Consider the following 13,267-nt stretch of genomic DNA (forward strand, 5'->3'; position numbering starts at 1 on the left):
GGGATTGAGCTGGGGCTGGGGCTGGGGCTGGGGCTGGGGCTGGGGCTGGGGCTGGGGCTGGGGCTGGGGCTGGGGCTGGGGCTGGGGATGGGGATTGAGCTGGGGCTGGGGCTGGGGCTGGGGCTGGGGCTGGGGCTGGGTACTAGGGACTAGGGGCTGGGGCCTGGGGCTGGGGCTGGGGCTGGGGCTGGGGCTGGGGCTGGGGCTGGGGCTGGGGCTGGGGCTGGGGCTGGGGCTGGGGCTGGGGCTGGGGATGGGGATTGAGCTGGGGCTGGGGCTGGGGCTGGGGCTGGGGCTGGGGCTGGGTACTAGGGACTAGGGGCTGGGGCCTGGGGCTGGGGCTGGGGCTGGGGCTGGGGCTGGGGCTGGGGCTGGGGCTGGGGCTGGGGCTGGGGCTGGGGCTGGGCCTGGGGACTAAGGCCTGGGGATGGAGCTGGGGACTAAGGCCTGGGGATTGAGCTGGGGTTGAGGGCCGGGGCTGGGGCTGGGGCTGGGGCTGGGGCCTGAGGGCTGGGGATTGAGCTGGGGTTGAGGGCTGGGGCTGGGGGTGGGGCTGGGGCCTGAGGGCTGGGGATTGAGCTGGGGCTGAGGGCCGGGCTGGGGGTGGAGTTGGGGCTGGGGTTGGGGCTGGATCTTGGGTTCGACTAGGGGGTTGGGGCTGGATATGAGGGGATGCTGCAGGCTGGCGGTTCACTGGCTAGCCTGCGAGTGTCGGGGTGGAATGAAGGCTGAAGGAGGCATCGTGCTGCTGAATAATTGATTTCAGATGAGCGTGGTATTGGAGGGCCCTTAATTGCAAACACTTATGTGTCCTCTGAATAATACATAGCAGGGGATGAGAGTTGATATTTGTCTTTGTCATTCAGGTTCTGGCATCCTGTCTGTATACTGCAGAGGCCCGCTGGCGGATCACGCCTCAATCTAGGCCCTGCCAGCTGATTGGCGGGGATCAGGCTCAATCTAGGCCCTGCCAGCTGATTGGCGGGGATCAGGCCTCAATCTAGGCCCTGCCAGCTGAGTGACAGGGCGGGACTCTGCTTGTTATCTGATGTTTCTGAAAAATCATTCTGCAAAGTCGCCAAGCATGCACACACATACTCACACACACACATGCACACACGCACACACATTCATGCACACACACACACACACAAACTGAAACATACACACACAGCTCTTCTGTCAGGGAATATGATGCATGCTGTGTAGCAAATATCATTCATCACACATGGCTGAGATGAGGAGAAAGCAGATGGTTTCTAAATGGAGGTATGGAAGGAGAGAGGGAGAGAGAGAGGAGAGAAGGGGAACGAGGTGAACCAGAGCGCTTCCTCCACTGATCTGTACAAGGTTAGAGGATGGGATACACAGCAAATAACATCAGCCTGCAACCTAACCTGATGACAAACACACACACACACACACACACACACACACACACACACACACACACACACACACACACACACACACACACACACACACACACACTTCAGACCTTGACTGGACCAGGGGGAGGTTTTCCATTTAGATGTAGTTTCTCACTAGTCACAGTCCTGGAGGTAATGGTGCACAACTTGCCGTTATTATGTACTTGCCGTTATGATGTGTTTTGCATTGTGCTGTCTTGTCTTTGCAGTTTGCTTATGATGATGATGCACCAACAGATATAAGGAAATTTGTAGGATGTGAAAACCATACCTGGCAATAATCTGATTACAAAGGATTTGGAGCCTGTATGTGGATGTGCGTGTGTGTATGTGTGCGTGTGTGTACAGTGTGTGTGTGTGTGTGTGTGTGTGTGCGTGCACTCGTGAACAGAGGAGGAGAGGAGGGGCAAGAGAGCGTTATGAACAGTTACCCTCTCGCTTGTTTTGCTTAAAGGACTATGCTCGTTTTTGACAACCTGGACCTTATTTACGACATATTATAAGAAGTTTGACTCACCCAGATCACTTTTGTGTTGTTCGGAGGCATGTAGAAGAAATATAAAATCCAGCGCGAGCCAGTATATCCATGTAATGGCGGCGCACGGGGCATAGGGAATGCAGTTTCTCAAAATCCATTTTCGGCCGCTAAACGGTTGTTTTCATCAATCACATAGCATGAATCGACAGTTGATATTCCTCTACGCCAGCCATTGTTGTTTTTGTGCCAAATAAGGGGTCTTGATCCTCTGTAACATGGTCTTTCTAAGCCGCTCCCCCACTTGCTCCAGCACGCATGCGCACAGGCCAGCGCGCAGACTTGCTATTCTCCGTCTGTAGGCTACACTCGCGCTCACATTGTGTGCGCTACGATCGGATTGTTGGTGCCTAGAATATTGTCGTCGTCATTCGTCAGCAATGGTTCGTTTTTGCGTGTACCCAAATTGTCCAAACAAAATGACTACTTGGACAAATCTCAGCTTCCACAGGCTTCCTTTGCTCTCCACGGACGTCCTAAAGCTCTGGCTAGTAGCGCTGAAAAAGGACCCCAATACGCCAGTGGACACATTGAGGCTGGCCGATCATCGGGTATGCAGTCTGCACTTTGCTGCCGAGGATTTTTTTCCAGGCAGGCAAAAAACACATGGGACACAGAAATTGCAGCGTCTCCGCCTCAGGAAGAATGCCATCCCAAAGGCTGCAGAAGGCACAACAGACACAATGGAGGTAAAGCATTTCTCTTGAAGCTTAGTGGAATTATGTTATTAGGCTATAATGTGTGCTCATCGATTGGTGTAATATGTCAACAAAGTAGCTAGCAATATAACGTTACAAACTAAGTTGAAGAATTATCTACAGTAATTATCACTGATACCAATATAAATAGACTATAAAACACTCTCAGACTGAATTGAAAAGTCTGTAAAAATAAGAAGCAGATAAAAATAAGAATAAGAATACCCCAAGCTCAACACAGGTGAGCTGGGGGAAGGGCACCTCTTTTCTTCACTAGCCTACCCTCTGCAGACAATTGTGTGAATTGGCTCCTGTACCTGCATTTCCATATCGAAACTTTACCAAGGGTGTTGGGGGAAGGGCACATTTCTTTGTTCAATAGCCTACCCTATGCAGACAACAATGTGTGAATTGGGATCCTGTAGGCTACCTACATGTACAAATAGAAACCTTATAAACGGTTGTTTTTGTCATGAGGCTTTGTAACACACTTCTTCGCCACTATCTTTTAGGAGAGTGCCAGTGGTGCGGGGTCTCCTCCGGAGGCAGACTTTGAAATACGCCCACAATCCACTCCAATCAAAAGCCAACACAGAGCAGATGAGGAGCCATCTGGATCATCTAGGCCTGATTTATCCTCTTTGTTGACTATACTTCTAACCAGTCCACCTCAGACAAAAACACGCACAAGACCTTCCCGATCTGGAAAATACCTTGCTTTGCCTCCTATATGTTCCAAATCAGTGGTAAGCACAGCAGTGAAATGGTTTTGCATGGGTATTATCCGAGTATCTATTCAGCCCATCCATTCCTGTACTGTACATATACAATGTGTATTTTATTTGTCTGCACCAGGAGCAGATTCCATCCACATCAACCTCCACTTTGATTCCTGCACACCCGTCTGCCTCAACACCATCGGCAGTATTGAGAGTGAGTTGAGAGCCTTGTCTTTTATTCATAGCAAAACGATAAACATGTATGCATAAAAAGTTATCATGTAAATATTACTATGATAGAGTGAAAATTTCTTACTTGAACATCAGTGCAGTTAGAGATAAATTCTGCTACTGTTTTGTGTCTTCAGAGTGAACATGAAGAAGACATGGAACCGGTGTCTGATCTCAGCACGAGTTTTGGGGACTTGGGTCTGGATCCCGCAGACGTCAGTTTTGCACCACCAAGTTCTGACCCGTCTTCCAGCACAGGGACTACGTCTGGGTCTGCAAGCTCTTGTGGAGACACCACAACAGGATGGGCCGAAAAGAAGTGGCTGGTGAACGAGTCACACCTCCTTCAACTTTTTCAAACCTGTCCCAAGTGTACCAGTCTAATAACCGAGACTAAAATCAACACCAAAGGCAGCCAAATCAAGATCCACTGGACCTGTGGGAAACACTTTGGTGACTGGCAGTCATGTCCTGACCGAAGAGGCATGCCAGAAAATAATCTGCAAGTATGTGCATCAATAGTTTTCACCGGAGCCACGTACACAGACATAGCAGATTGGGCTTCTCTTCTCAGCGTCCCCATTCCACATCAAACACAGTTCCAAAACATTCAGAAGACCTACCTCCTACCTGTCATACAGTCCACCTACAAAGATAAACATGACCAGATCAAATCCCGGCTCATTGATGCATCACAGTCTGGAAATAGTACTGAACTCTGTGGTGATGGCAGGTTTGATAGTCCTGGTAAATATTACATCATTACTAATATTGTACAATCATCTAAATCGCTATCATTTTATATAATCAACATTCCCCACCCCACCCCCACAGGAAATTGAACCATCTGTGTTTCTATTCTCAGGTTACAGTGCAAAGTATTCAACATACACTTTCCAGAATGATGCCACCAAAGAACTAGTCCATTTTGAATTGGTCCAGGTAATTCATCTATGCAAAACTAAAATGCACTGTGTGATGAGGTTGCTTTCATCAAGAAAAAAAACATGTGGATGTTAAACTTTTTAATATTCATTATGCTTTAGGTGACAGAGGCAACAAGCTCTGTCGCCATGGAGACCATGGGATTCCAGAGGGGCCTGAACCAGTTGCTGGAGTGTGGGGTGGATGTTGCTGTGATGACCACCGACAGATCGCCTTCAATCCGGAAACTCATGAGAGAGGAATACCCCCAAATCCGGCATGAGTTTGACCCCTGGCATGTCGTCAAGGGTAAGCTAAAACCACAGGCGGACTGGCAATCTGGCCGCGCTGGCAAATGCCAGAAAGGCCTTGGGACTCAGGCCCGCCTGAGGGGAGGGGAATTTGAATGGAAAAAGGGCCGCTGTGTCTGAGGGGGATTTGATTGGGATAAGGGCCGCTGTGTGTGAGGGGGGGGTGTGCATTGGAATAAGGGCCGCTGTGATGCAAACGGCAGCCAGGGTCGTCTTTTGATCCCAGTCTGCCACTGGCTAAAGCCATCACATTTTACTATCTAACCCACAGCTTAGAAGTGCTTACTCATTTATAGAAAGGCAAAGTAATTGACAATGCACTTCCTTGCATGTGTTTGTATTGTTTAATTTACTGATTGGGATTTTGTTGTATGTGTGTTTTCAGGTGTAAAGAAGAAACTTGTTGCTGCATCGAATAAGAAGGACAGCAAAGACCTCCTTCTGTGGGTGAAAGCTATAACCAACCACCTGTATTGGTCCTGTGAATCCTCAAAGGGAGATCAGGAGGTAAGAATCCAAAGAATATGAATTTAGAAAACATAAAAAATAATTCACTAAATACCATACTCTAATTTATAAAGTCCTCGATACTATTCAGGATCAGAATGGGATTATGATTTTTTCCACTTTGTAATGACCTAAAATATAAACAAAATGATCTCCCCTGATCTGCTACATACATACTGTCAAGATATCTTTACAGTCCTGTAATTTCTATATTTTTTTCAAGAGAAGTGTTTCGCTGAGGGTCCATTGTCATCTTTTCAGGTTGCAGTCCGTCGATGGGTTTCGGTGCTGCATCACATCAGTGGCGTGCATCGATGGGAGGTTGACGGTGTTGAGTACACCTGCTGTCATCCTCCTTTGACAGACGAGCAGCAACAGAGAAAGAGGTGGATAGAACCTGGTTCACCAGCTTTCAACGCCCTCAAAGACATCGTGACAGACAAAAATCTCCTTCGGGATTTGAAGCAGATGTCACTTTTCAAACATACAGGTGTGTCACTTTTATATAGTTGAAGTATTTCTGAATCATAATTTGTAATTGTTCTTCTAAATGTGTTGTTGAACCGCAATCCGCTGCTGTAGGCTGGGAATGAATCCTGTTTTTTTTTATTTTGATCCATTTCCTGTTTTGGCAAAAGGTGGCGCTCAAACACAGAAAAAGCTACAAAGTTATACTACCTTTATAGTCCACAAGGGACTAAATAATATACTAGTCCAAAAAACGCGCACACACACACACACACACACAATGTATCCGATGTGGATGTATAATTGTCTATGGTTGTCTGTCTTTCACCCACACAGGATCTCTGGAGGTGTTTCACTCCGTGGTGCTGAAATACGCCCCGAAAAGAATACATTTCGGATATGACTCCATGCGGGCACGCACACAGCTGGCAATCATGGATCACAACGAAAATGTAGACAGACCACAGGATACAAACAAAAAAGGTAACGTGAGATTAGCAAAAAATATTTATAGTTATCAAAAGATTTACATAAATTTTACCTAGTTCTCTAAAAACAAGAATAGATAATGCAACTACTCAAGGTTGTTACAGGAAGCAAAACTGATGCCGGAGACACACCCAGTCAATCACATGGGATCAATAGATGGGGAGACACACCCAGTCAATCACATGGGATGAATAGATGGATGATAGATGGTTGATGGGCTTCAACTTTTTATAGGCCAGCTTTTTGCTCTAATGTCTTTCGTGGGAGTAATTGACAATCTTTACCTATTTTTTTATAACACAGTTCTGTGCTGTAATATATGTCCTGCCATAACAACTGCATTCACATAAAATTATTATTATTATTTATATGGTGAACTATAACTAGAAACTGCTTTCATTTTTTCCAGGAGAACTCCGCTACAGTTTTAAATTCTCCAGACAGAGTCACGAATGGGTGACACAGCCCATATACGTTCGCACAGCACAGACATTCCGGAGAGACCTCATGGAGCGCGTACTGCAGATGAGGGATGATCCAAATGTGCTTTACACAGTACCTCGCAAGGAGAAGAGACCACCTCACAAAAGACTGCTTCAGAACATTGCTCCAGTCCCTAGACCAGATAGAAATGTTTTAGTGGCTAGACGGACCAGTCGTTTCGGGCGTTTATTCAGAGCTACACCGTATTAGCTTGACAGAATTAGAATCATGTTTTCTGACTGCTGGATTATCATGTCATGGGAATTTATCTCACAGTGCCTTGTACCATTTATATGAGAATTTTGTTGATTTCTGGTCTGTGCTGTAGGTCTGTGTGTTTGTATGCTGTCTGTAGAGCATACTGACTCGAAATAAAAACATAAATAACTTTGTGTTTGTTTCATTTAATTTTTTGATTCAATAATTATGAAACGTTATATTTCTCTATATAAAATGTACAAATGTAGGCTGGTAAAAAAAAAAGTACATCAGTGATACACTGCAGTGGGTAATATGCATCCAGCATAGTTATGAGATCTGGTCTGTGATAAGATTTTAGTGATTGCAAATGGCAATGCTAGGGAAAACATTGCATGTTATCCTAGATAGAATGAGACATGATAATGATGACAGTATTTTTCAAAGAAGCAGAAAATAATCGAATAATGTAGTCTGTTTGGGAATGTGTAGGCTATTGATTGTCAAATGATATTGAAAATGTCCTCTGCCTCGGTGAACCCAACATAGCTGTCTGTTGGGGAGGGGTATTTCGTTCTGATGGCTGTGACAATGCAACTCGGGATGACTCTTCTGTTGGCAGGTCCAAGGTGTTGCCCTCGAAGTGCCCACTCCAGCACAATGCGATATGCTACGAGTCTGTACTGCCTGTAGGAGAGGAGGGTTGATTAGAAGAAAGAAATGTAAATTCTAAGATATTTACTTATCAGGCGTTCAAATTCTAGGCCAAAAATATTTTATGCATATGTTATTTGTAGTCTACTTACTCAATTGAAAGTTGGCCATTTGGTCCTAAAGGCTTTGGCTGGGTCTTCCAGTTCACTTTTGGCACACGAAAGAAAGTTTCGACCACTGCCCGGTTGATCAGAGATGGAAAATCCTCAAGAGTTGTGAGACACTGTTGTGTGGGGTCCGATGTGTCGTTATTTCTCGAGACTTCCAGACGTGCATCGTCTGGCCTCAAGTCCCACTCAGAGCAACAAATGCATTCCTCCTCTGTTGGCATAGGGTGACAATGTAGGCAAGAACACCACCAGTTACCATCTCTTCGGGAGCGTGCAGCGGTTTGTTCTCGAGCCAGCTGTTCCTCTCTCTGTCTCCTCACCCTCCTTTCAAGGAGCTCTTCGTCCGTATACTCTGGCTCAAAACGATATGGACGTCCGTCATATTCTAATTCATTTTCTAGATCCTCTAAATCTGACAAATATTCAGCCATATTGCACACAATATTCTAGGCACCAACAATCCGATCGTAGCGCACACAATGTGAGCGCGAGTGTAGCCTACAGACGGAGAATAGCAAGTCTGCGCGCTGGCCTGTGCGCATGCGTGCTGGAGCAAGTGGGGGAGCGGCTTAGAAAGACCATGTTACAGGGGATCAAGATCCCTTATTTGGCACAAAAACAACAATGGCTGGCGTAGAGGAATATCAACTGTCGATTCATGCTATGTGATTGATGAAAACAACCGTTTAGCGGCCGAAAATGGATTTTGAGAAACTGCATTCCCTATGCCCCGTGCGCCGCCATTACATGGATATACTGGCTCGCGCTGGATTTTATATTTCTTCTACATGCCTCCGAACAACACAAAAGTGATCTGGGTGAGTCAAACTTCTTATAATATGTCGTAAATAAGGTCCAGGTTGTCAAAAACGAGCATAGTCCTTTAAGAACTTTCATCAGGCGTACAAAATGGCCACCCATAAAAGCGTTCCGATGTCAAAGAGTAACTGCGTTCATTCAGCGACCGGGTTAATAGAGAAGTGATTATGTGTGAGGAAGGCGGCTGGGTCAGCGGACAGAGGCGGCTTCGTGGCGTGCTACAGAGAGCAGGATGCATGCTGGGAGCAGGATGCAGACAGGGCAGTATTTCTAGGTGGAGGAGGAGACAGAGAGGAGATGTGGAGAAGGAGAGAGGGGAGAGAGAGGGGGGGATGGGGGGTGGGGGTATGGGAAGGAGGAGGATTAATGGGGCTATTCCTTCCTAACGGGAACAAAGACGGGTTGAAGGGAGTGCATGAAGTGTTCCCAAGTGTTTGTTTGTGTGTGTGTGTGTGTGTGTGTGTGTGTGTGTGTGTGTGTGTGTGTGGGTGTGTGTGTGTGTGTGATTGTGGGGGGCTCTTGAGAGCTCATCTAAACAATGACATTCCCAGAAGGTATAGCCCTGACCATCTCTCCACCAGCATGGCATCTATGTTTGAGTGTGTGTGTGTGTGTGTGTGTGCGTGTGTGTGTGTGTGTTTGTGTGTGTGTGTGTGTGTATGTGTGTGTGTGTGTGAGAGAAAGAGAGGAGGTATTACTGGTGGACAGATGCATGCTCTCTTCAAGAATTCTACCGATGGCTGCTCCACTGTGTCAGACCTTAGAGTCATTATAGAGAGAGAGAGAGAGAGAGAGAGAGAGGGAGAGAGAGAGGGTGAGAGGGAGAGAGAGAGAGAGGGAGAGAGAGAGGGAGAGAGAGAGAGGGAGAGAGACACCATACTGTAGATGTCAGCACTGTCACTTTAATGTCATTTCAGTGCCTCCATCTTCCATTTCCCTTTCTCTTTATCTCTTTTCTCTCCCCGTCTGCTTCTTATCTCTGACCCGCGTCTGCTCCGCCCCCTCTCCGACGAGGCCTTCATTTCCCCGAATTCCATCTTTATATCCCTCCATCCATTTCTCTCTCTCTCTCTTTCTCTGTCCGCTCATCCCCGGCCCTCTATTTCACCCTGTTTATATCATTCTCTCTTCCCCTCTGTCCTCCCCTCCGCTTGTCCTCCATCTCTCATCCCTGCCAGTGGGTTTGACATTGGCATGCAGAGCTCCTCGAAACACTCGCCCCTGGCCCCAGCCTGTTTCCCCGAGCCCTGGCCTCTCCCACCCCCCCCCCCCCAGCCCCGTCCCCCCTCAACCCTGGCCTCTAGCCTCCCCAGGAGCACCTTCCCTGCTAATTAGGATAAGGTATCATCCAGCCAGCGATGCACAGGATAAATCTCGCGCTCTGCCTCATCGATGTTCCCCTCACGTCCCTCCGCCCCATCCCTCTCTATCCTGTCCTCCGCCGCTCGGCTAGCTGTGATTGGTGCGCAGCGGCGACCCTTGACCCCCGCCGCTGTCGGGAAGCAAAGATGACCCGAGGGCAGGTGAGAGGCAGACGTGATTGGCTCTTTTTTTTCTTCAATATTGAACAGTTCTGCCTGTTCAGGGTCAGCCGCACTACGCTGGCAGGTGGGAGGGCGGAAGTGCATGTGTGTGTGTGTGTGTGTGTGTGTGCGTGGGGAGGGGGCGGGTTCAAGAGAAGGAGGGGAGTGCTAGGAGGAGTGCCAGGCATAGCCGCGGGAACGTATTTTGAACAGGGGGTGCTGAAAAAAATCTCAAAAGACTAAATGGTGGCTGTGCAGTGCGCCTATAGGCTACATCGTCAAAACGTCTCTAACGTCACACATTAGTGATTCAGAAAAACACCATTGTATAAAATGTAGGCCTATTGTTGTTTTTCAATAATAAGCACAGTCTCAACAACAAATTTAAGAGGATCCTTAAGAGCGCACAGATAGGCTATAGCCTAATGTAAACCATGAAAGCCATGTTATGTTAATAATAGCCATATCGACTGCTTTAGGCTTCGTGGCCTAAGCCGCGGCCTACAGTATACTAATATGTAGGCTAGATAAAAAAAAACACTAAAAAAACAATGGTCATTTAGGCTATTTGATTCGATTTTATTATGTTCTACTATTCTATTCTGATTTAGGCCATTTGATTCAATTTGATCGTATGTTCTACTCTCTCAAACTGGGTCCAGGTTCGGCCGCAGTGGGCAGCGACGTCGGCCAGTCTGCCTCAGTCAACTCCTCCCTCTTGCATTGTTTTTTGTTTTGAGGCTTTGGCTTTCCAAAGGAATCAAAAATGCGTTTCTGCGCCATTTCGACTACAGTAGCTAGCTAGTAACAGTTAGCTACAGCACTGACCGCCACCGTGCCCTGCACGTCAACGTAGTACGTACGTTGTGAACAAATATTAATGACTTTTCAGTTTCATTCGTTTAGTTTTCGTTTTTTTCAGGGGGGGCGAGTTCTCCCAAGGGTTGCCTGGTACCCAGGTGGGGTATCTCCCGGGACTTTCGGCCTGTTCATTTTCAACATTTCCCCCACAAAGAACCCAATATGAAAAACATGCAGGAGAACAGATTGCTGACGCTGTCCCCCCCTGACGTAGACAGACTGGAGCGCTTGGATTGGTCCCTGGATGTGGCCCATGCATGCGCCTACTGTCTGCCGCTGGCTTCCCTTGGGGGATGACGAAGGGATGGGTTAAGCACATAGAACATTTAATCGGTGACCCTAATGCATGTTCCCTGTGTCCTCATTACACTACACGTGTGTTGAGTCAAGTCGGCACTGCATGCCGTATGACAAATAAAGAATTCTTCTTCTTCTTTTGAGTGTCTGGAGATAGCCCTTCGATCGCCCAGGAACCAGGACATTAACAGGAACCAGGACATTATCAGGAACCAGGACATTATCAGGAACCAGGACATTAACAGGAACCAGGACATTTTATTTGCGTGCTGTCTACTAGATGCAGCCAGAACCACAGAGTGAGGAGAAGGCAGAAGGCAGTCTCCTAAAGTAGGCATAGCCAGGCAGTCAGGGGAACATATGTATGCTTTTACACAGTACATTATAACCTCTTTTTCAGTGTAGGGCCGAACGGTTCTGAGGACTGACAGGAACAGTTCCACCAGGTAGCATTTTGGCATGGAACTCTTACAAACCGTGCCCAGCATGATTTTCTTGGCATGGTCAGACAGCCATGTTCAGTGCAGCAGAACCGTTCAGGTTGGCTGGCTTAGACACACTGGTTTCGCCGTCATGCACGCTTTGTACACACACACACGCGCACACGCACACACACACACACACACACACACGCACACACACACACACACACACACACACACACAGACACACCAAGAAAACCCCAAGACAGAGCAAAATACATTGAATCCTCATCCATATTGTCAGGTAACGGAACAGAATACAACATATCATAACAGAATGGGGCGCGACAACAACAACTGGCGCACGTCGGCGCCGTACGCGAAGGGTCGCCGTCGCTGATCCCCGGTCTCGCTTGCCTGCCTGGTTCCATCATCCCGACAGATGGAAAACGGAGATGGTAGCAGTTCCCATGAGTCGAGAGCAGCGTGGAACGGTGGCCCCTGATAACCGTTCGGCCCCTACCGTGCAAGAGAGGCTTATGTGGGTGTGTGGAATGCCTTATAGGCAGTATGCTGCTGTTTTATGCATGTGACGTTACAGTAAATGAGCCAGGGTGTCACCGTGTGTGTGTGTGTGAGTGTGTGTGTGTGTGTGAGTGCGTGTGTGTGGGTGTAACTGTGTGTGTGTGTGTGTGTGTTGTGTGTGTGTGTGTGTGTGTGTGTGTGTGTGTGTATCAAATAACGTGGCAGTATGAACTCTTGATGTGAAATAAATAGTTTTCCTTTCGGTATGAATACCTCTCCAGGCCATCTATTAGCTTTTGGAGGATAGGCACATTATGTATTTCTGTCACTGTGCTCAATAGGACTCCATTAACACAGAGGGATATGGCTGTCTGTGGTAACAAACTATAGCGAACGCTCGACGACAAAGGATAATCTCCCGAGCACAGCGGATCATGTGAACATAATGTTCCTTCAGACACCATTGCCGTTTGACATTTAAAAGCATTCAGCGCACAGAGCCACATCCATTACTCTTCACCCGTGGGCTTTGCACATGCTGTACCTGTGTGTCTGCCTCTCAAAGTTCAAAGCTTTAGTTGTCACACACTGCATCATACAAGTACAGTGATTAGTGCTCTGTGTTGTTTGTTTTCTGTGTGTGTGTGTGTGTGTGTGTGTGTGTGTGAGAGAGAGAGAGAGAGAGAGAGAGAGTAAATGACTGTGCTTAGTTGGACATTTCTCCTAGAAGGTTAACCTGCTACATACTGTAGAATAGATGGAGTATAGTGGCTGGATAGACACAAGGGCACAACTGGAGAGAGAAAAAAAGAGTGATGCAGAAGGAGAGAGAGATGGAGAAGGAGAGATGGATGGAGAGGTGAAAGAGGGGAACAGAAGGAGGGATGTTTTGGGCTGAAAAGAGGCTATAATGGATGACACGTCCAGAGAGTGCTGTCTCATTTCCATCCCTCCGTCCCTCCTCTCCTCCCTCCGTCCTCTCCTCCCCTCCCTCCCTTCTTCT

The 13,267-nt window shown here is 47.5% G+C and overlaps 1 protein-coding gene across 1 annotated transcript in view; it reads right to left on the reverse strand.

Moving 5' to 3' along the window:
- Positions 1–414: 414 nt before the first annotated feature.
- Positions 415–13,267, reverse strand: part of LOC311329019 (fibrinogen C domain-containing protein 1-like) — a gene marked incomplete at both ends in the record, with an annotated part of 99,318 nt that continues 86,465 nt past the window's right edge. The window contains one exon of the mRNA XM_084462905.1: positions 415–644. Coding sequence (XP_084319031.1) covers positions 415–644 — 230 coding nt within the window. The remainder of the gene's footprint in view (positions 645–13,267) is intronic.

The sequence above is a fragment of the Borostomias antarcticus genome (genome assembly GCF_949987555.1).
Source record: "Borostomias antarcticus genome assembly, contig: scaffold_79, whole genome shotgun sequence".
Taxonomy (NCBI): domain Eukaryota; kingdom Metazoa; phylum Chordata; class Actinopteri; order Stomiiformes; family Stomiidae; genus Borostomias; species Borostomias antarcticus.